At 38.2% G+C, this 24,467-nt stretch overlaps 1 protein-coding gene across 1 annotated transcript in view; it reads right to left on the reverse strand.

The window, feature by feature from the left end:
• LOC103145575 (solute carrier organic anion transporter family member 1C1-like) overlaps positions 1-24,467 on the reverse strand; it is a 35,661-nt gene that overhangs the window by 9,504 nt on the left and 1,690 nt on the right. The window contains exons 2-9 of the mRNA XM_007563055.2: positions 19,017-19,189; positions 11,939-12,080; positions 7,983-8,115; positions 6,734-6,849; positions 6,498-6,644; positions 5,925-6,023; positions 2,473-2,721; positions 2,174-2,338 (exon numbers count right to left, since the gene is read on the reverse strand). Coding sequence (XP_007563117.1) covers positions 2,174-2,338; positions 2,473-2,721; positions 5,925-6,023; positions 6,498-6,644; positions 6,734-6,849; positions 7,983-8,115; positions 11,939-12,080; positions 19,017-19,112 — 1,147 coding nt within the window. The 5' untranslated portion in view covers positions 19,113-19,189. The remainder of the gene's footprint in view (positions 1-2,173; positions 2,339-2,472; positions 2,722-5,924; positions 6,024-6,497; positions 6,645-6,733; positions 6,850-7,982; positions 8,116-11,938; positions 12,081-19,016; positions 19,190-24,467) is intronic.

Here is a 24,467-nt window from a genome sequence, read left to right on the forward strand (position 1 = left end):
TCCAGTTCGGGCAGCGCAGTCGTCTCCCTTAATGAGACCAGATGAGCCTAGATATTTTCATTTTATTCTCTGAACTTCATTAAGTATTTCATTTCATGTGCAGAGCAGTTCTCGTATTCACAGAGCTGGAAGTGTAGCTGTCAGGGCCGCTGGTAGGATGAATTACAATACACAGCTAAGGTCAAAATAATTAATCCCTCTGACAAATTTAGGCTCGAAATCAGTTCCATTTAACCAAAAGTTTTGTTCGTACCCTTCATCGAAATGACAGCAACAAAACACTTATAATTAGTGACCAACTTTTAACATGTTGTCCTTGGTGTTGAGCAAACTGTATGAGCTTATAACAACTGTAGAAGTTACAAACAAGTCAGAATGAGTACTGAGGAGGCAAAGTTGATGGTGAGAATTTGATTGAAACATAATAACGCAAAAAAACAGGAGAACCCAGTGGGCAAGAGAAGATGCAAACAGGTACCAAAAGAATCCAGCAGTAATTGAGTGGAGCTTTTAAACAGAGGAGTTTGATTATTGACAAGCAACAGGTGGCAGATTGGCAACCAGGTGCAAGTGAGAGAGGAAACCAGACTAAAAGGCTGAGGAAGGGAGAGACAGAGAGAGAGAGAGAGAGTGAAACGGCATAAAGGAGCAAGGAGGAAACAGTGCTAGTACAATTCTTGTAGAGTAACTATGGCAACAGAAAACTAATGAACAAAACTAGAAAATCCAAAAAAACAAAACAAAAAAAAAACAAGATCCTGGTGTGGAGGGGGTGTTGCCTTGGAAGAATGGGAAAGAAGAAAATAAGCAAAAACTGGAGTTCTGGTAGAGACAAGTTAGAAGTACATAAAGGATGCGGTTCTGAGGAAACCAACAAAGAAGGTTGCTAGGCTACAAAGAAGCCTGAAGTCTGGAGGATTTCTCTGAAGGTGCAGGAACCGCGGAGGTCATTGAGGATGCCAGCATTAATGATGTAGAGGTTCTGGAGGTCAGCTGTACAGGAACTTGGAGCCTGATGGCTGATATTGCAGAGGGTCTATAGAAATAGGAATTTCGATGGCTGGTGGCAGCAACAGCAGTCAGGAGTCTTGAGGCGACAGAAAGCCTTGGAGCCCGCAGATCAGCAGAGCAGCTGAATTTCTGGAGACCAGCAGCTGAAAGACCTTTGAGGTAAAAAAAAGATGACAGCAAAGTCCCCATGAGGATTCCTGGAGATGACAGCTTACTGGGACCCAAGCCAAGGCTCAGGAGTCTTGTGGGCAAGGCAACCCACAAAGAAGCTCTGGTTCTGGGGAAAAGACCTACGCAGAAGCTCCGGGCATCCAAGAAGAAGTTCTGGAGATGAAAAAGACCCATGATGGAACTCTGCAGTGTGGTACCCAAGAGGAGGGACTGCTGGTTTTGCTGCAGCGGATGCAGAGGCCACTGCTGACAGAGGAATTGCTGCTACCGCCGACAGATAAGACAACTGGTGCTCCAGTGGGTGTTGGAGCTGCTGGTTTTCAGGAGCAAAGAGCAGGTTTTAAGGTTGTAAAGCGTGGTGCCAGCTGTTGCTCAAAAGGTTGATGGCTCAACTGATGTGGAGGAGTAGTGGAGGCCCCAGTCTGACTTCCCAGAGAAGTCTGGAATGGAGGCGACAGCCAGATCCCCAGGAGAAGCAGTGGAGGCGTCTTTGTGGTGGTGGCATCAGCGCTGGAGGACGAAGCAGCAGCAGGAATGGAAACTGGTGCTGACACGAATGCAGGGCAGATTGGCAGGTGACGTAACTGAGGTGGATTGAAGTATTTTTCAGCCAAGTCTATCTGACGGACCAGGTTGCACCCCTCACCCCCAACAGCTCCACAAAGCCCAAGGAGGATTAGTGAGGAGTCCAGTCATTAAAGGCTTAAAGGCAATCAACCGCCACATTTAAGCGCCTGTCAGCTGAACAATGCTTGGCCACAGTGTCATCGTAAAGACTATCAGTTGTTCCTAAATAATCCATTTCTGCAAAAATTAAATCTGCCGGTTCTTGTCTGCTGGTTTCTTCTGTTAAGATGTTTGGTTGTCGATGGGACCCAAATGTAGACAAACAGAGGAGCTTGATCACTGACAAGGAACTGATGTACTTTCCTTCTCAGTTATGTTTACCCAATTGTAATCAACTAACAACATTTTAGTGCATACACCATACCCATGAGAAAGTTAGCCTTGGAGGCAGACTGCCTGAAATGCTGCTCGATGTACTTGGGCTTGTACGTGACCATTCCGATGAGGGAGTTCAGCTGGATGACGACCACACATAAGTAGATCACATACACGGGGTGTCCAAGAAGAGTTCTCAGGGTTGGAATAAAGTCTGTGAAGAAGCAGATCTAGTTATTGGCAAAAGTATAAAATAGATAAACAACAACATGGGAAACACAGCTGATTGGAAAAGTTTAACATCTTCAGGTGTTGGTAATAAAAGCAGAACAATCCGCCCGTCATCACCTTTAGCCATTTCTACAAAACTGCTGTGTTCCTCTGCTTGATACTTGTACTTAGGATGGGGAGTGTCCTTGATGAAACTTGCTTCCTCCTGAGTGCCCATCTTTCGGACCCTAGAGCCAGCTGTGGGCAGAGATCGGGGCAGAAACCAGAACGGGATGGCAGAGAGCAAAGTTATGACCCCAGCTATGAGGTAGCCCAGCCACCAGGCACCCACCCATCGGGCATCTGCTGGTGTAATGGTGATGGAGTCTATGTTGGAGAAACACAGCGTAAAAAGGCATACAAAGGAATTAAATGATTTTAGCTTAACACATTTCAAGAAACTCATTGTGCAGGGTTATGAATACTAAACAACAGGGTGTCCTGTGTTTAAATGTTTAAACAACTTCCTAAAACCTGCTGAACTCTGAACCTCTTTGCACGTCTTCACACACATGACAAAATTTTTACAAAACTAAACTGTTTTAAATCAAAAACATAATCCAACAACTTGTATAAAAAAAATCTTGAGCAAAGACCAGTGGAAGTTTTCCTTTTCTGTATGACTATCAGTTTTTGATATAGTTTTTTTTTTTTTTTTCATTTGCCCAGTTTTATTTACAACATTCATTTGGGTTTGCAGTAAAGATTCTCTTTGAACGATTCTCTCTCAGTGCAGAATGATTCATTTGAAATTCTTTGGAAAAGACTCATCACCCTTTCCCAGATTGACGGACAGCAATATGTTGGTGACTTCAAGCTGAAATTAACGTGGGTTTTGTAGCAGGACAATGATCCAAAACATAACAATAAGCTCACCACCAATGGCTGAAGAAAAACAAAATGAAGACATTGGAGTGGCCAAGTCAAAGTCCTGACCTGAATCCCATGTGGCATAGTTTTTACAAAGGCAGTTCAGGCTGGAGAACTCTCCAATGTGGCTGAATTACAATAATTCTCCAAAGATGAGAGTGACACAATTCTTCCACTGGGCAGGGAAAAGACTTAGTGTCAGTTTTCACAAATGCTTGATTACAGTTGTTGCTGCAAAGGATGGCCCAACCAGTTTACTAGGTTTAGGAGGAAATCACTGTTTCACACAGTCATGTGGGGTGTTTTTTTCCCCTCAACAATGAACAGCTATACTAAACAAACATGCAAAAAAAAATAAAATCAAAAAGAAAATTAGGAAAGGGGCAAACACTTTTTCATACCACTGCATTACTACAGTATATCATTACATATCAGCACTGGCAACGGAAGCATGTTTTGAAAAAGTATCTTAATTTAAATACGGAAAAAGTAAAGATCTTTGGAGTCATTATGTATCGTAGTAATTATGTTAAATTTCTGTCTTCAATGCTTAATTAACCAAAAAATTACTTAAAGAGCTTAAGCTCTTGGCAATGAATGCTTTGTAAGCACAAAACCCGTCTCATTGATCGCCTCGTTACAACAAAGACCCGCAAAGATCCTGGATGTTACGTTAAATTAAATTATACTGGTAGTCAGAAAAGCTTTTCAAAGCCTTAGCACTTAATACTCATCTTTTCATCCGAGCGTTACGTGAGTTCATATTGATCCTGAAAACTTAACTTCGTATCATTTTCAGTTTTCACTAAGGGTTGTTTTTCCTCAATTCAGATCACTGTATTTTTTTTATGTAGAAAACACTTTTCTTCATTCTCTAGACTTCCTAACACCTCAGTTCACAAATTATGCTTTGGTTTTCAGGAGGGTTTCATAAAGAGTTTAAAAGATAAATAAAGTAGAGCTTTACTCTTTTGTTCCACATTGTGAACATTGTATTACAGTTTCAAGTGCTGACACTGACTTGACCAGGTTGTCTCTGTTGCTGACTGCATTCCATTCAAGAACCTTTACAGGATTAGGAGGGTTCGGAAAAAGCTGGGTTTTCTTCTTACCTCTGTTGCACCTGTCTTTCTGCCCCCTCACTGCACTCTACTTGATTGTTGCCTGTCAGAGCTTTGTCCTCCGGGTAGCCTCCTTTATCAGCTGACTGGCATTGATTCTGTACACCTGTTCACGGTTCTGAATTGTGCATACTCCACCCACTGCTGGATTTGATAACCATATGCATTGGTTTGATGGATGATAGGGTCTTTTTCGCCTCACCAATGACGGCCAGTAATGATGAAACAAGGTCAGATATGCTAACAACAGCCATACAGACCTCCATTGTCTCTACACCCTTTAATCCTCACAGGGCTACAAGCGTACCAGTCCCTATCTCCAGCAAGAGGCAAGGTACACCTTGGACAGGTCACCAGTATATCATATAATGATATACAGACAAATATTCACACTACTTTAGCCAATTTAGACAGATACATTCCTTTAACAGTTATGCTTCTGGACTGTGGAAGTAAGCCAGAAAAAATTCATACATGGAGAATGCGAGTGAACTCCATTCACAAAGACACCAGGCTGGGATTCGAATCCAGGTCCTTCTTGCTACAAAGCAACAGTGCTACCATGCAACCCATGCTAACTACATCGGCAATAATTTCTCAGCATTCATAGCTCCATGTAAACAACATGGGAACGTGCATTCCTGACTTCCTATTCCAGTCTACAAAGTATTTTCCAATGCAAACAAGGGGTCTAACTTTGACAAGGTCTTCTGCAGACATTTTAATTAAAAAAAAAAAAAAAAAAAATTCTGCTACTCCTAAAAAGACATGTCAAAGCATACCTTCAGAAAAAAGCCTAGCCTTTAGCAGGCTGCTACAATAGCAACATGACAAACTTGTTCCCAATAAGTATGAGATGGCCAAATGTTAAATTGGTAAACAGTAGATTTAAAATGGCTTGCAACTAAGCACAATTAAGAAGTGCGATTCTTACCATTAAACTAGTATCCATTGTTATTGCATTAAGCCATATGATACAATTTATTGATGCTTCCATGAAACCCTCATTGAAGAAAACAGTAAAAACAATGTTGACTATACTGTTGTTCCTTTAGTCTATCTTTAAGAGAAATCAATATTCTGATCATTATAAGACATTTTTCATAATAAAAATAAATGATACAATAAATGATTATCCCTGTTTTTATGTTCAGATGGAATGTTGCTCTGAGAGTTGTTTGTTATAACCTAACCCTGATTTAAACTTTAACCCTGACATGTCTGATTGTTACCAAATGTCTTCTAACAAACCTCTAAGACCTTCACAGAACAGCTCTGTTTATACTCAGTAATTTATGCATAAGTAGAATCTGTATTGAGTGAAAAGGCTGAATGTAAATAAATACACTTTTCATATTCTTTTGAAAAATAACGAAGAAAGAACTGTACTTTGTGTCGGTCTATCACATAATGTCTAGATAAAATAAAGTCCTATTTTGTGGCTGAAAAGTGAAAAAAGGCAAGGGATGTAAATACTTTTGAAAGGCACTGTATCAAGTTTACTACACTCTGGATGATCTGAAAATAGTGCTTACTCACCCATCTTCACAAACCCAATGTCCACGTAAATCTTGGCACAAAGGGAGCCTAGCAGGTATCCAAACACGGGCCCCACAACCGAGATGGTCTGCACACAGCCTAGGTCATTAGAGAAAATAGAAAAGCTCCTCATAACTGCACCAAACTGATAAAAATGTTTGAATGACAATGTTGTTTTTACACATATAAGCATACTGTACATGTACACTAAGGTTAAACCCTTTTTGTCAAATCCTAATTTGAGTGGAAAACATTTGCTGACTCAGGTTGTTCTTTTTCAGTAATACGCATAATCTCCTGCCATAGAACAAATGAAAGATTTATTGCTTTGCTCATATTCTCGGAACTAAAACAAAAACAAGACTGTTGCACATGGCAAAGCTTTCTGCAAACATGCAGTTTTTTTGGAGCAAAGGCGCTGCACTTCAAAGTGAACATTGTTCACTGTTAAAAGGAGCCACACTTTTAGGATTTTTCTTTCTTTTTTTTTTTTTTTTTGCTTACCACGGAATAAATATTGATGCATTTAAAGCATTGAAAAACCATGTTTTGTCCCAGTGAAGCTTTTCTTACCAACGTAAAGTGCAGCATTCTCTTCTGTAGCAAAATCATCTATGTAAGAGATCCCGAGGGGCTGAACGGGCGTCTCCCCAATCCCCCGCAAGACGTTCCCCAGGAGAACATATATCCACATCGATAAGTTGGACTCGCCTTCGCAGCCTAGAGTGAGAGATATGTCTAAGTTATAATGTAGCCTTTGTGTGCTCTGCCTGTGTGTATTTTTTATTTTTATTTTTTTGTAAACCCACCTGTGGATGGCACTTGAGGTGAAAAACCAGGTTGGTCTCCCAGTGCATCACCTTGACAGGGAGATGAGTTGTACGTCGAGTTCACCACCCATCTTACTGACGTTTCAAACTCGTAGCTGGGCACAAAGATATCAGCAGGTCAAGGGCAGTTATTCATAGACCGATTTAGATTTAAAGTACTGTTTTTTTTATTTTATCAGCATGTTTCTTATCATTGCAAATAACATTAACATTTTTTTTTTGAGAGGTCCAGCCGGATTCCAGCTTTTAATCAAACAGAGAGAGTAGAGTGATGGCCTTCTAACATCAAAAACCTGGAGTTCATCTTCAAAGATAATTTGTCAACATACCAGTGAAACAAGCATTTATGTTAAGGGTTTGATTGCTATATTGTCAATAGATATGCGTTCAATAATTATTGAGAAGGCCACAAATAAATTTTAATATCCTGTTTTTTAACATGATATAAATTTTGGGAATAATTTTCTGTTTTATATTGTTTTATTTTACGTCTCAGAAACCAACTTCTTGGTTGAACGAAATTAATTCAACAATTTTTGTCAAGGCCTGTTTATTCTAGCAGGGCCCCTGGGGGAGCTAACGCCCATATCCAGTGGTTAAATAGAAAACAAAACATAAATTAAACATAACTCGTGAATAACTTTGTAATTTTCATATTTCCCACATTATGAGCTTCACACACATTGCTGCAAGTTTTTTAATGAAAGTAATCCACAAAATATGCGTGAAAGTTAAATGTTTTCCAATAATTAAAAGATGACTTTGTTATTTATTTCAACTTCTGCCAAACATAAATGGCTAAGAATTTTGGATTTTTTCTGGTTTTGTTTGGATATCTTTTCTTTTCCCTTGTGATTTTAGACAAGATATAATTAATAATAAATAATAATAAAGCAGAAGTGCTTAATTGTATTATGTACTGCAGCTTTTTAATGGAAATGAAGTACTAACATTATTAATGAAGTTACACAGTATTAATGTCAAAAAGAAAGTTCTCCTTTGGTAGTTTTCTGTCAAACTTTATTTGTGTCACGTCGGATTCGGATATTTGTACATTTGCATATTGTGCTACACTTGATCAGCTTGGCTGCCAGCTGATTATCACTCTTTTATAAACTAACAAGCCAAAGAGGAAATGACAGAAACAACTGGATTAACAAGGTGAGAAGGTCGTGGATTTCTACATTCACATCTGACAAAGAATAAGCCATTTGTTTTTTTAACTTACCGTCCAATGATGAAGTGGGGCAGAGCAATGATGAAGGTGCCAAAAGACATCAATAAGCATCCCAAAGATATTATCTTTGGTCTATGAAACTTAGCCCCAAAGTAACTGACGAAAGCTATCACCAGCAGATTACCTGTGGAGATTAAACCAGTATCACCATTTAAAAATGTTCATGCTGGGTGGCAACAGCACAAACACAGCAAGAGCGAACAATAAACGATCACTGTACGCATACGTACAGTGCAGCAGATACAAACATGTTCAAAGAACAGATCGGGCTCCCCTCAGGTAATTTAATATTTCAGCTACGTATTTTCAAACCTCCTTTTTGATGTTTGGACGTTCCCGTGTTGCTACACTGAGGCAATCCCACAGGAACTCAGAGAACACACGCATTTTCATAGTTGCTTTAGCACCTTTGAGTTTTTTTTTACTTTTTCTGAGAACGTTGCCTCCACCTGTCTGAAAACCCATTCCTTATTCTTGTAAGCAGCAGGTTGTATCTTACTTTGTGTGACAGTCGTGCAGATTATTTGAGCAGATCATCAAAACTCAGGGGATTTGACATAAAAGAGCGTGTTTGTATGTTACCTGTAGTTATGAAAATTCAACATTTTTGGGAACTGAAAAAGAGGAGAAATAGGCAAATTTGAAGAAATCTGTGTCTATCTTCACATTTTTACACAATAGTGCGGTTAACAAGTTTTATTTTGTTTGGAAACGTTTCAAACTGAAATGACAGAGAAGCCAGTACTGAGGCAGGTTGGCATCTACAACAAAAAGCTCACAACTGAGGAGTTTCATAGTGGCTCTAAATATTTGTCCTGGAGATAAAACCTGGATTAATGCAAAACAAGAGAGTGGATTTACTTGCCAAACAGCCATTCATACCCATCCCAAAGGCATTAAAATGTTTAATATATTTATTAGGTTGGCTGTTAGGCATATTTTTCAAACTGACAACAACTTTATGTTGATGATTTGGGAAGACGTTCTCGTTCTCACAAGTGACGTCTTAAATCTCTAAACAGTTTTAGAAAATCAAAAGCAGACATCAAAGTTTTATCATTTCAAAATTCACTCTGCCTAGGTTTTCTGACACGTATGCTCCTGTGGTAAATGACAGAAAGGCAGAAAAATAAACTTTCATCACACAGTCCAACCCATTTAGACAGGATTATATTTCTACAACATTTCCATCAGCGATGCATGTGTGTAGAAGTTCAGGCCATTGGGAACCTTAAAGTTCTGGGGAATATATAAGTAATTATGTGTGAATTTGATTTAGAGAAATATTAAGTCAAAAATGACGTGTAAAAAGTCACACAATTTTTGCTAGCTACAAAAACTAGACCTGTTACTTGAGCTCGTGTGGCAGATGCAATTAGTGTCATGATTGTAATTTCTCATTACAAATCTTGGCTCTGTCTCCAAAAGCATTCCTGGTCTTTGCTCACTGCTTGATTCACCTCTCGTCTTTCTTAAGATTTTCTTTCCTTCTCCCTTCACACTGCCCTGCTCTGCCTCCATGTTACCATGGCAATAGTCCTATGGAAAAAGCTTGTTGCCTAGGCCACATGAGAGAAGTTGTTTTCACGAGAGATGGAGGTAAAGGGAATAGACACATTCAGCTACGATCTAACGTGCCATCATCAACCTTTTCTGTTGCAGATGAGCGTCGAGGGGAAAAAGCGCCACTTTCCATGCCTATAGTGCTACTAGAGGTCTAGATTGTTATGCTAGAGCCACTGATAGATGACTAATCTTCCTTGACCCAGATTTTGACTCCCCACCATAATCTAAATATGATTTCTGAGAAACAAAATAACAGAATGGTAAAACCTCTCGCAGTCATGTTAAAGTGTAAATAGGATAGGTTTGCACAAGACTATGCCACAGACCGCATATAGCTTTAGCAGTGAGCGGGTAAGGAAACAGAAAATGGGCCCTGGGTTCACAAAGTCGTTGCTGTTTCTGTTTACACACAGACTTGTAACAAAAGTGCATAACATGCTCTGATTCATTTTATTTTGAACAGAAGACAAAAATAGGATATGCAGATTCTAAAGGATATAAAGATATGTCATTTTTTTTTCTTTCCTTTTTTAAATGACAACAAAAAAATGACAACTTCTCCCATCAGATTGCTCCACTTAATAAAGGGAAAGAAGATGGAGCAATGTGTTTGTATAGGAAAAAGTCATTAGACAGACACCATTCAATGTTATTGTAATGATCAAGCATACATTTTCTAAGACAAATTTCAAGTGGTCTGCTTTATACCTTCGAAACTATGTTTTTGTCATAAGTACAATTTATAATGGTATAATCTCAAGACTCAGTATCTGCCACATTTTTTTTAGTTTGCATGTAAAACAATTTTATTATGCTTGTGTCCTAGTACATTTTTCCGTTGAATGCCAATGACATGGTCTATATGTCTGGTGGAAAGATTGCTTCGGTTTCATCACAATTGTCTCGGCGTTTAGCGTTTGCTTCAGCAAGACTTGGCATTTCATGTCTTGTTTGAACGGTTAAACAAAACTAAGTTAGCTTTTACTGTTGAGTTACAGCACTGATTTAAATCCAGAGATTAAAAGGCAAATTGTCAAACAAGTATCAACGGAGGGGCGGCGTGCTGTGCTGTACAGAGCTAGAGCTATTAGGGGTTCAATTCAGGACACTGAGGCCTTTTGCTTCGTCTCTTTCCCCCTTCTTTTTATGTCAATTCCCTGATTAGCAATGCAAATAAATCCACTACTGTCACATAAAAACCTTAAAAAAAAAGATTTGTTAGCATCAACTTGGATTCTTAGAAAATTTGGTACATGTACATATAAATTTAGGACTTAAGTTAATATGATAATTAGATTTGGTATAATTCTGTAAAATTAAAACTGAAGTAGTTTCTGAAGGATGACCACATAGGTAGTGACGAATGAGAGCCACAATTTTTCTTTTGATGGTTACAGAAAGGGCTTTGTATTGCATGGTCTGGTTCTGCACTGCATTGTGTTTTTACTCTCTTTTTGATTTGCACTTTAAACCTTCACTAACTAAGCTCCATCTAGGCACAGGCATTGCATGTCAGCATAAGCTGCACATTTTTAAGTGTGTGGTTTGTGTTCATACTTGACACTTATGCCTATAAAACTAAACCAACAAAGAGCCCTAAAAACGCTGCTATTTCCAACTTTTTTTTCCACCTTTGCAACGCTTTCAAACAATGTGATTTTTCTTGAGTTTGCCTTCAAAGCTTCAGAAACTTTCATAACCTGGTTCCTGAGGGATCAGTCCAGTTCAAGCTGGATTGTCAGTGCATTACAACAGAGTTTCAAAATCACATCTCTGAGTGGCATTTTTCTTGTTGTTGTGAAAGCCATTGAACATTTACCAAAACATAATCCGAATGTGCCACGTTCAAACGAAATGATAAAACAGGCCAACGTTTTAGACAATCTTGTCTATTTTCATGTGTTTGTACCTCTGCTTTGGCCCTGAATAGATATGATGTTTATCTGAAAACCCCCAGTGGACGTTCTCACTGCAGTGAAATGATAAATGTGAGAGAAGGTGATTTGCATGTCAAGATCAAAGCTCGTAAATGTCAGCTGATCTGTCCGCCACAAATAGCATCACTGGGGAGTGTGGACAAGACGTTAAATTAATAACATAAGGGAGTAACGTTGAAAGAATCATCTTACAGATTCTAGGCTATGGCTGGGCACATCTTTGATATCTTTGTCATGTCCTTGTTTGAGACTCTGACTCACCACGCACAAACACGCCAGTGTGTCTTTTTCTTGGAAATCTCATTAATCTTTTATCTGTGGTCTAAATATCTGAATGACCCATTCATATTTCCAGCAGAAATATCAGCAAGAAAAATAGATTTGGAACATGCGGTACGAAACGTTAGCAACAAAATAACACCAGTGACAGACAGGCCCACTCACCTATCTCAAAGCTCCCATCAATGACTCCTATTAGGTAGCTGGGGATGTCAAAGCGTCTTTCCAGCTGAGTTATTGTGCTCTTCATGTAGCTCCCCGACAGAGCCTTGGCAAAATAGGCGAATGACAATGATACCAGAAACATCTGGAGAATAGAATGAGAGGAGGAGATAAGAGAAAACATTTACAAGAACAAAAAAAAAAGGATTTTGCTATTAGAACAGTGGCAGTTTGTGGATTGGGCACCATGCCAACGGCAACAGCTTTGACTAAGTTCATAATCTTTGAACAATTGGGGAAAAAAAATCTTGTTTTAAGGCACAAATGTCTAGGCTACTTAAGTGTGTTACAGTTTATTTTCAATATGATCTTTAAAACAATATGACTTTAAATACCCCCAAATGTAAAGGTTATTGGTATTTTTTTGTCTTTGTAATAATAGAAAACTAAGGACTTTATTGAATATTGCGTAGTACGCATAATTTGTCTCTGAGGTCAGAACCCTCATCTGGATGGTCACAATCAAGCGGGTTTAAGGTTTGATAAAACTTAGCACTCGGTGGTATTTCCCACTTCATCCCAACCTAACCCCATTTTCTTTCTGTTAAGTGTAGCTCGTAAAACTGCAAAGCAGACTATTAGTAGATTATTACAAAGATTTTTGTGATAATCTACTAAGTAGATTATTACATTACATATCTGCTTTTTGTTAAAGCAGGAGCAAAATGACCCCAAGTCATGTGCTAATTCCTACCTAGCATGTGGTTGGTATGAATCATCAATCACAGCCAGCTCCCTTGTTATTAAAAAAATGGTAAGTGTAAAACAACACCATCTGGAAAAGTAAAAAATGGTAGAGGGTGAAATAATCAACACACGGTGTAAAGCTACAGGAAGTTTCTGTGTTTAGATCAAATTAGTACTCTGGTCCTTGTTTTACTGTTCTTCAGCTTGGATAAAAGGGGAAGGGGTCTTCTCCTTGGCCTGCAATCAACTGCTCCACAATGCAGCCCCTAATGAAAAAAACGGTTTGTTTTGCAAAAGCAGACGTGGGGGTGTCACAAGCTAGCATGTACTTTCTTACATATGTCTTTGACAGATGGAAGCAACACTAAAAATGAACATAGTCACCGATAATTATACAGGTTTGTCACCAGGTTGTACTATTAGCAGGTTTTATGTTTCTTTTTGGGCTGCACAGTGGCGCAGTTAGTAGAGCTGTTGCCTTGCAGCAAGAAGGTTCTGGGTTCAATTCCCAGCCCCAGTCTTTCTGCATGGAGTTTGCATGTTCTCCCTGTGCATGTGTGAGGTTTCTTCCCACAGTCCAAAAACATGACCGTCAGGTTAACTGGCCTCTCCAAATTGCCCCTAGGTGTGAGTGTGTGTGCATGGTTGTGTTTCCCTGTGACAGACTGGCAACCTGTCTAGGGTGAACCCTACCTCTCACCTGGAACAATAACTGGAGATAGGCACCAGCACCCCCTGACCCCACCAAGGGACAAGGGTGTAAAGAAAATGGATGGATGTTTCTTTTTGAGGCATCTTATGATATTCAGTCCAACTATTAAGAAAAACATTTCCTTTCGCAACGTGAAAAATGTGATATTCTTTGTTTTGTACTCAAAGCAGGCCTGTTGATTTCTTGAACTATGTTTTATTATTCCACAGACTTTGTAAGTAAAAAAAATATAGTTAGTGGAATAAAAAATAAATAAAGACATTTCCAAGGAACATTTGGTGGCTTTGGTTGTTTTCCTTACAATGTATTCCAGTCAATTTACACCCCAAGAGAAACCCTGCAGATGAGAGTCACATTATACACAGATAGATACGCTCTGACCATATTCACAGCTGATCTTCTCTTATGAGACAGCAGTCACTGTAAAGTACACATTAAATTCACAAAGTTACTTCCAAAGTTACAAAAGCTAACAGCCCACTTCCCTTTCAGCTGCTACTGAACTGGAATCAGCTGACTATGCAATTAGTTGTTGCGCAACCACATTAAACAAAATACAAAGAGGAAAAAAAAAAATACCCAGAATACAACTTGGTTTTTATATATTCAACACTCTTTACATGTAACCCTAGCAGGCTGTGAAAAAAAAAGGTCTTAGCACATTCTCATACATAGCTTTCATTTACATGATTAAAGTGGAACAGAGCGCATCAGTGTAAACAGATCACGCTGGCCACCACAATTGGCTCAGGGGCTTAAGCTATTACACATTGTCATGTGCATTTCCTGGGGATGCTGAGTTCCAAACAAGCATGCATATACATTAGTTTCCCCTTCTGATGCCAGACATTGCTTTTTCTAATGCATCAAACGGCCTTTGTTACTGTCCTTCCAAACTAATAAACAAGAGAACGTAACTAATTAACAGGACGAGCCAGACTAGGCGGTTGGTTTGCGTCAAGACAACCCCACATAAGCATGCATAAGCATTTACCATTACAGTAAGTTAGGCCTTTCAGTCAGTGTTTAAGAGTTTACTTGAGTTAACTGATGGTTTTACCACTGTGTGTCTTTGTGCTTCAGCAGACAAGTTGTTATTGAATTATCCTCTACGCCAGGTCATGGAAAAACAAGTAAATGCTGTTTGATTTTTGATTTTTTACGGACTGTACCTTTTTACTCCCTGAACTTTTTCAAAGAATCAAACTTTGAGAAAAAGTGTAAAAAGCATTAAACTTTTTTACAACCACAATGTTTTATTGGAATATGACAAAGATCAATGCAATGTAACAAATGATTGTGAAGTGGAATAAAATTTATATGTAGTTTTTCAAGGTTTTTGCGAATAAATATTAGAGAATTCTGAATTGCAATTTAATTTAGCAACTTAACTCTAAAATCCCAATGTAAAAAGTCCATCTGTATGTAATCTTAACTCTTAGCCTAATGTGTTAGCTTTGGATCCTATAAATCTGGCAGTTGTGAAGGTTTTAAAAGGAAAGCTATTGTTGAAAGAAAGGCCCAAAGAAGCCAATTTGCAGTTTACTAAAAGGAAAGTAGGGGACGCATGAAACATGTGGTAAAGATTTGCTCTGATTTCAATGAGAACAAAATGTTAAAAGTTAAAGTTGCATTAACACTTTAGGAAAGCACTTTTGCCAATGTGGAACTTGTGGTGTGTGCTTTTAGAGACCTAAAACCCTAGAACTGCCAGTACTTTTCTATGTTCTGTGCCTTTTGAGTAATTTTGTTTTTCTGGTTGTTTTTTTTTTTTATAGCACACTTTCTTTTAATCTAACTTAATATTACAAAAAACTATTGTTCAGTCTGACTTGGGAATGACTAGAAATTTAAGGAAGAATGGTTGATAGATCAAATTGCGCAGGCTACTTCTGCTCAACGTGGCCAATTCGTAATTACCACTAATCCTAACATGCATGTTTATGGACCGCGTGTGGTAAGTCGAGTGCGCGGAGACGGCCAAATGTTAACATGCAAAATCCAGAGAGACAGGGATTTAACCTGGTAACCTTTGGTGACCTGTAACCCGAGATGACAGTGCTCACCCTACCAAACCAATCAGCCTCATCGAGAGTTCAGACCCCGAACCAGTTCAAAGAAAAAAAAAAAAAAAAAAACAACTCAAAGGATAAAGACGACTGTTTGGAATTCAATTTATTTTATTTTATTTGTCTAAGCCATTTGTGTTGGGGGGGGGGGGGGCTGTACCATCTGGCAGCTCTTTGCAAACACAGTGAAAAACACCAATCATCAAGGATTAAAGATGTGACACAGCGGCATCAAGAGCAGATTAGATTATCACTGTAAAACACTTCATGTCCACGTTAGAATCACAACTCCCAGTATGATCCACTCTTGACAAGACTACTGTTAAAACTTCCTAAGTTAACACAAATTTTGCATACTAAAAAAATTGTTAAAGTAAAATTTTAATAATTCTTGGGAATTTAAAGGAGCCATTTATTCCTAAATCATAATTCCAAATTATCTTTCCAGTTTAAGCACCGGTACAACTTATTTATTCAGTCCTGTTCCTTTTATTGTGAACCTACAAGGTATTAACAAAAGTTTTTAACTAACAATCACAAAGAAGCAAAAAAAATAAATAAATAATGTTCAAACTACAAGTGATAAACAACACTATCTAAAAGTGAAAAAAATAGTTCTCAGTTTCTGTCTTTTGCAAGAAATAAATGCAAAATGAGGCCACACTGAGACATTGTGGCACCACAGTTTTTAACCCATTTGGAGGAATTAACAAAAGCGGAGAATAATACTGAGTACCGGATTAGAGTTGTAGCGAGCTGTGCCATATCCCACCCAGTCACCCGGGGAACTAAACAATTCTGAGAAGAAATAACTCTGTCCTGCCTCAACAGTCTGTATTATGATAAGCTGCTTGAACACCATTGTCTCACATCACTTTCATGTCGGGGGGGGGAGATCTACCAGAAGGATTGATCTTGTAGAGGGCTTTTGCCAGGACTGTTCATTTTTCCCCTATTTATTTACCTTTTGAGAAGTGTGTTTGAAGCTCTTGGTTAGAAAAGACAAAGAGGAATAGTCTGAGGTAGACTGGGAGATTGCCATTATGCTTTAGAGAAATTTATAGAGAATAAAAGGCTGATAATTGCTAGATGAGAATAATAGAGTAAATCTTGCAGAAAAGATACGCAGCCAAGAAAATGGTTAGCGTTTAAAACATGTTTGAATATTTTTTTTATTATGATTAAAATGATAAAATGTAATGATTTTTTTTTACAGTACAGTAACCTTTTATTCAAAACATGCCATTACTGCGTAGATCAGCCGTCTGATACTCCAGTCCTAGAGTGCCGCTATCCTCCAACCGCAAACACTGAACTAAATGACTGAAATTTTCTCCTTGGCAAGCCAGCATGTTTTGCAAAGGCCTGATTATTAACCAGTCATTTAGTGGAGTTGGAGCGTTGATGCATCCAAAGTTGCAGGACAGCGGGACTGGAGAATATAATGTTTCTGAAGATGGTTTTTACTATCGGACACAAAGGCAAGATCTGCATTTCAACAGACCAAGGGGCAGATCTGTAAGGAGCTGTTTGTTTTGCAGCAACAGGGCATCCACAAATTAGAACAACTTTATCCATCATAAGCTTTGTCTTACTAAGATCAAATGGGTTTGGAAGCCCAACTCAAAACTTTACATTCATTACACTCACATTTCATCAGGCAGTTCTTAGAAATGTTCTTATTGTAGTAGGGTACAACTGTAAGAGGCCAGAGGATTTTCCCTTCGCTGTTTCGAACCACGTGGCTTCACTGCCTCTCTAATAAAAGAAACTATGATGACGTCTAATCCTCATGGTGATTATTCCAATGCATCCTTTAATCCGCATTGAAAAAGCAGTAAAATAAATGTCCCAGATTACCTTCTTAGATAAATATAATGGTCTGTTTTAATGTGTACATGCAACTTATGAGTCATTTTAAGAGAGAGGTTGATGTTAACGCACTATGACTTCAGGTAGCCACAGAATGAATCCAGTCAATAGCTCAATAAAACCTGTGCAGGATTCCAAAAAGTACTCCTAGTATGAACTGACGCAGCATGCAGAGTGTTCTCTGAGCTTTTATTTTATTTTATTTTATTTTTTGAGATTCAGATCAGAAAAAAATAAATAAAAAGCTCCCCAACACTAAAATTCTTATCTGGGAAGTCAAAGGTCTCTGAACCAAGCCAAACTCAATTTGCTGCTTTATGCAAATCATGCTTGAAGCTGCAGCAATAAACTTATTTGTTTGCACTTCTGATAGTTTGTGCCACGTGTAAGCAAAGCCACACATAGTATTGAAGAACGTACAGTCGGTGAATGGACCTCTGACCCACTTGTTGTGGCAGTTCATGTAAATTCGGTATCGATATGTTCACTTTATTGAAGTGAATTGACAACTTTTGATAAGTTGACAAGCATTGGTCAGAGTAAGCCTAGTCCATATTTTATTGTGTTTTTTTTAATTTTTTTTATGCTTAATAGGCCCATGATGGATTAACGATTTCAAGGAACTGAGCTACTGAGAAATGGTTCGTGTAGAGAATTATTACAAATGCAGACTTAGAAAGCACAGATGGCCCGTGATCCTTACAACTGCAAAATGATACATAAGTTGGGTATTAATACCGCGCTATGATCAGAAAGGAGCTGGTGTTTACTGCTGTGGAAATCAAAGCTATTGAGGCTAAGTGAACACAGGCACCGGTTTAGCAATAGGACTGGTGTGGAGGAAAATCCCAGTAAGACATAAAGCGCAAATGGCAACGTGAAGTAAAAGCACTAATTATTCTTTATCAGATGGTTTTGTCACTGCTTCAGTGGATTACATTAAAGTTGAACCAGAATGCATTTGACTTGAGTGCCACATGTAGCAGAGCAGGGCTCTCTTCGGCTTGTTGTTGTCCTTCAGGCTCCAACTGCGTTTTGTGCATGGCCTCCAAATGTCGAGAAATAACAAGACCACAATTTTTCCAATAGATTCTAAAAGCTATTAAAGTGTGAATCGTGTCTAAGTGCTCCTACATCAAAATGTACACTTAGGTAGACGAGTAGATCTTAAATTCAGTCACTCCTCTGGATTCTCTCATCAAGCAAATCTCAAACGTAAACGTCTCACCTGCTGTACAGGTTTTAGGTGGTTTTTAAGGACTGAACCTTGAAAGGATAATTACTCGTCAACCGGCCAACAAATGTTATTTTGATGATGACACACCGAAAACTCTGATGGCAAGTTTTTGATGTTTTTTTGTTTTGTTTTTTTTGTTTTTTTCAAAAGAGTGAGAGCTCAAAAGCGAAACATTACTGAGTAAAATAGGATTTTTTTTAAATAAAGATTGTATCTTTGTTAAGAAATGAAATTTAAAATTACAATTGCATCCCACTTATCACCATTTTTCCCCCAGAAGAATATATTGTAAAGTTGCTGTAATTAGGTTATTCACTTAAAAATGTAGATGTATAGCTACTAGACAAGCATGTGACTCCACAACAACACTTAAATCAGCACACCGAACATGCTGGTTGAAGAGCAACAACCCTAGCGTTCTGAAAGATAAATCAGCACATGTACCTTCAGACTGGTGCATGGAGAGCCACTGGGTTTGCTGTTCGTCTCGTCACTTCGTCCGTTCTCCTGCACACAGTCTTCCTCGCTTCTGTCCTCCATTCTCCAGATATGTCTTTGTGTCTCCTTAGCAGAGGTCTCTCGCTCGGTGCAGATTCTTGGTATTGAGGCATGCAACCCTGCAAATGGATAATTCAAGCATGTGACCCACTTCTCACAGCAAAGGGGAAAAAAAATAAATAAATAAATAAAAGCAGGCAGTACAGAGGAAAACTGACACACAAACTGAAAAAAAAAACTGCCAGTGTTTTGTCCTGAATATCTTCAGGCTTCAGTCACAAGTAAAAAGTCAGCGTTGTATTCAGCCTGAAGGACGTGTATGTGCTTTCAGAACAAAAGCTTTTTGTTTCAGGTTAACTATTTTAAGCTACAATATCAAACACCGTGAGCTGAACATTCCAGCCAATCAAACTCTGTACCTACTTGTATTGTTCACAGCAGTAACTGAGATCATGAGACCAAATATAATGAATCTTAAACCAGGACTGTGAAGTCTGGTAAAACCATAATCTTCAGCCTAAGAGCCTTAGTGCAGTGAAGCCAAATATAAACAACGTCAGAGGGGATTTCATTTACTTTTGAGATTGACAAGGTGAATATCTGTCACTTTAATTCCTGGTTCTTGACCTTCAAGTGTGGGAAAGATTGGAGAAAAATTTTGGAATTAAAATAAACTGAAATCTATTTCTGTTAAAACTACACTCACCAGGTGTTATGTCATGTACACTGGCTCAGCTGCTTGTGGATGCAAATCAGCCAATCTCAAGGCAGTAGCAATGGACTTAGTCATAGCAAAGCTGTCTCTCAGAAGTTTGACTACTTAAGCATTTGGGGTTGCCATGTCCTGGATGACTGGGAATTTACACCAACATATAAACCTAGAAAGCAGAGAACTATTAGCGTCTCAGACTCGTACATCAAAAGCAGCTGAATTAGACTTGTCATAAGTAAGCTGAACTTTGTGCTGGCTAAATCAGCTTACCAACATGCTACCAACAACTAAACACATTCCCTCACTTTATATTAACTTCTTACTTTTTAATGTCATAGAAAGCTCAGAAAAGCTGAACTGGATTGAATATGAAATGGACAAAATATACAAGGTTTAAGTGTACTATGTGCCTTTTTGGTCTACAAACATAATAACAGAATATTTAGAAGTGTGGGTTTGGCCCAGTTATTTCTGTCAGACTGTCTGAAAACACACGTGCACCAGGGAATTGTGACATGCCAATGCTGCGCTTCAGAGTCACAGGAAAGCATCATTGTGTCACCCTAAATAAAGCTTCACTGACATCAACGTCAATGTCAGCGACATTTACGTGGATGAAAGCCGGAGAAAAGATGGCAAGAACAAATAGAAATCATCCAGAAACTTTATCACAACTAATAGTTGACCTGGATTTTCAGACATTATTATGAGCTGAAAAAAAGTAAGTATGGGGAATGTAGCTTAAATAAGGATTGATAGAAACAACAACATTTAAAGACAAATAATCTGGCTAAACGTTAATCCTAACCTCAAGTGTCAAAATTGAAGCTGATTTGTCAGGGATTTTCATTTTTCTAGCCTCAAGAAAATGCATTCGGCACAGAAGTTTTTCTGTGCAGGATTTCTTGAACATTGCAGTCTTTTCTTTTCTGCAAAACTCTCTTAATGTGAGATTGAAATGCCACAGCCACAGCATTTCAATCAGGGTTTAGACTTTAAGTGGGTCAGTAGTACCTTGGTTCTTTTCATTTTCAACTTTTCCTTTTAGTGATGGTGAAGTGATGGTTTTGGAGAGATTACTCTCTGGTTCATTCTACTCGGATTGTGCTAACACAATGTGAATTTTAAGACCATCATGAGTCTTTAGAGGTTAGTTAAATCTGGTAACAAGGGCGTAAATCCCATCTCATTATTGGGGGGGTGGGGACCATAAAAGGGAAATTTTTTAAGAGTAATTTTGGAGGTGGGAGTCTGCAAAGTTATAGTAAAATGTGGTTTAATTAGCAATGAATAACAAAAGTGTTTTTTCTCAGTAAACCTGTTGAGACCCGTAGAAGTCAAACTAAGATTCAAATGTTGCTTAGATATGAGTTTGGTTCAGAGTCACAGATCTTGTCTCTACTACACCTTTACAAAACTTAAAGCTCTAAATAAAAACAAGTTTTAATAAGTAACTCCACTTAATAAAATTCCTCATAAATATTGATTTATTGCAGTGGTTCTCAATACATACAAGTCAAGTGTTATTTAAATTATAACTTAAGTTGCTTTAAACTTTTGTTTTATTTTGTTGTTGTTGGTTTTTTTTGGGGGGGGGTGGACTCATGTTAAAACCTATAAATATGTAGGAATTGAATATTTGGGAAGTATCATAACTTAAACTTAAAGGTCAGCACCAGATTTTTCTAGAAAAATATTCAGATTTTATTTTGTGGTTTTAAAGGCTCTACGTTGAAGATGGTAAGAAATAAAGGCATACTTTATTTTGTTTTACTGTCAGCTGCAGTAGCCCCTCTGGTCTCGTTTCCCTTACTTAGCTCGTGGCTAGTGCTAAAGCTCAGCCGCTCCCTCCCATTTCAAACTCTTCTTATTAAAGTAAGAGTTAAGAGAGCTAAAAATAATTGAAATATTGGCTACCTTCGACAGAAACAGGAGCTAAGTCTATGAAAGCAATGTGGCAGTTTTGATTTCCAAGGCATAAGGTGGCAGTTTATCATGATTCAGCCAAAGTAATGAAATAAAAAACTGTGGCTGATTTTTATTGTCGATGTGTTTCTTCCTATTGAGCAGTGAAAGTAAATAAAACGTGTTACATGTCTTTTGTTTTAAGTATTTATTTATTGGAGGGGTTTTTTGTTAGTGCTGCAGAGCCACAGCTAACAGCTAACAGCTAGCTCCTCACTTTAGCGGCTCTAACGGAGCCTTCAGCAGCGCTGCTGTTGCTCCGCCTACACTTTGGACTGAACCATTGTTCTAACAATAGTGGGGGGGACCTAAAAATTAATTATTATTTTTTTCTTAGATGAATGGCAGATTTACTTCGTTCTTTGTTTCTATTTCCTTTTTTATATTGATATTGTTTAAATACAAGGGTTTCTTTCATGATTTCTTTGGGGGGACAATTCTAGACTTTTCCAAGATTCGGGGGTTATTTGTCGATAAGTTGGTGTGTAACAAATACATTATTTCTGTGCTGAAGGAATTCCAGCATAAGGAAAACCGCTCCACCATCCCAGCCCACTCTACATAGACATGGCAGCAATATGTATTATAATTTTACTTTATAATCTCACTGTACTAACAACTTATGTCTTGTTTTCTTTCACCCCTATTTTTATTTTTACCTCTGTCTCCCAATACAAATGATCTCTTACCGCTCTCCTTTATATTATTTCACATATTAACTAAAGTCATATTATGTTGTTGGACAAAAAAAAGGTGAGGCTGTCACGATGGTGAGTTAGGATGATATACCACATTTCCAATTACTCTCAACTGATTTTCTTCGCTCTGACTTCACGTAGTGAACAAACCAATGAGGCTCACTAACTGCAACAGGTTCAGCTGTTTTATGTAAAGCAATACAGAGGACAAAATATGTGTTTTTTTTGTATTCTGTCAATGATTACATGACTCATTCTTGTTTTGAGCACACATTTAAATGGAAACACAAAGACTCAAATGCACGTGCTTTCTGAGCCGCCTTAAAGACCCTGACAACATTTTTATTATCAAAATAATACTAACAACTGCATGTTTCTGCTACTGCTTGCCACTGATTGCTTTTTCTGCTTGTCTTCCATTCTCAGTACCAATTTTCTGGCTTAAGTCTTTCTCTGCATGTCCATATCTCCAAACAATGTGTCTCCAGATCTCTGCTCTTTGGCACTGATAACCGCTCTGCGGTAATTTCTCAGAACTCTGCCTTGTGTCGCATCCTCATGATTCAGCTGGATTTATAACGTAATTGCAATTTTAGACAACATGAAGCTGGAAACAAACCCGTGAGCAAATACTTACAAGGTACCATCCCTCTTAAGAACAAAATCGACTGGCATTCTGCAACTGAGGATCTTACTCACACCAGCACTTGCTCTTATTGTCAGGAGGAGTTTTAATCAATACAGACAAACTTCCCGTAGTCCGCTGAGCCCCGGTGCCAAGGAAAGCACCAACTACTTAGGATATTAGGATTTTAGGCTGATTTCTGAAAGGGGTTTGTGAAAACCTTTGGGCACTGAGGCTCCTTTCTGTGCTTCCACAAGTTCAATAAGTGAATTTCAAACTATGCTTGAAATCATGTATCAGTGCAGAACAATTCAGTGCTGGTCAGACCAGTTTAAGTATTGTACATTTTGAACTGGAGGGTGGAGGCACAAGGATTAATTAAAGAAATGAGATATGTCTTTTCCTTTTTTGTTTTTAAGTCCCCCTCCTGGTGCCCTGTGCTGAAAGCCCTGTCTCCTATAACGTAATGTTTGAGCGAGAAGATTCAAAATTTTTATTTCCGCTATCTCTTTAATCCTGCCAGTTGGTCAAACTAGATATAGAATATTACTTTGAGCTTGTTTAAAAAAAATAAGGCAGCAATGTTAGGTCTGTTTCACCCTTATTTAACCAAATTAACATGACAACTGATTTTATAAATAAACTACTATAAACAACAAACGTCCCAAGGTGTTTACAACTGATTTGCCAATTAACCTACTGGTGGATTTTGTTGTGGATTTTTCATGATTATCTGGATGTTCACAGATTTTTTTACACATTGTATATCTTAAATATTTGAGAAAAAAATGCAGGTTGGGAAGCTGTAATGTCTAGGCACCAGCCTACTTGACGCCCTATTGGCAAAGCCAATCTAAAGAGTAGAAATAAATAGGCCTACGACAGATTTCTACATTTCTACTGTTCTACTGTTCAGTGAATATACCTTACTATTCATTGTGCATATCTATGAATATTAAGGTATATTTAGTGTCAGAAATATTAGCTAGGCAACTGTTTAGAGCAGGTCTCAAGTATTGTTGCATTTTAATAATTCAAGGGCAGCTGTGGTCCCTAAACCGCACAAAGACCAGGGGTCAGTTGTATACCTCCTTTAATAACACTTGTGTGAGCGAGGACTGAGGCAAACGTAGAGGACTATGGAAAATGATACAAGTTTTACGTGTGTGGGGTCAGTTGGACCCCATTTCTACCTACAAGGGTTAAAAATATTATAAAAAATTAGGTGCAACCGGCGTGTTTAAAATTCTTTATACATCTGTGATGATGTTAGCATGCCTAATATTCCAACATCACTTATGTCAGCCTTAAACATTATTCTGTTACACTGAAAGTCTAATCTTTTGAACTCTTATTGAAAGAAAATGCCATAAAAAAGAGAATAACTTGACTTTTAG

Source organism: Poecilia formosa, unplaced genomic scaffold, assembly GCF_000485575.1.
Source record: "Poecilia formosa unplaced genomic scaffold, Poecilia_formosa-5.1.2 Scaffold144, whole genome shotgun sequence".
Classification (NCBI taxonomy): Eukaryota; Metazoa; Chordata; class Actinopteri; order Cyprinodontiformes; family Poeciliidae; genus Poecilia; species Poecilia formosa.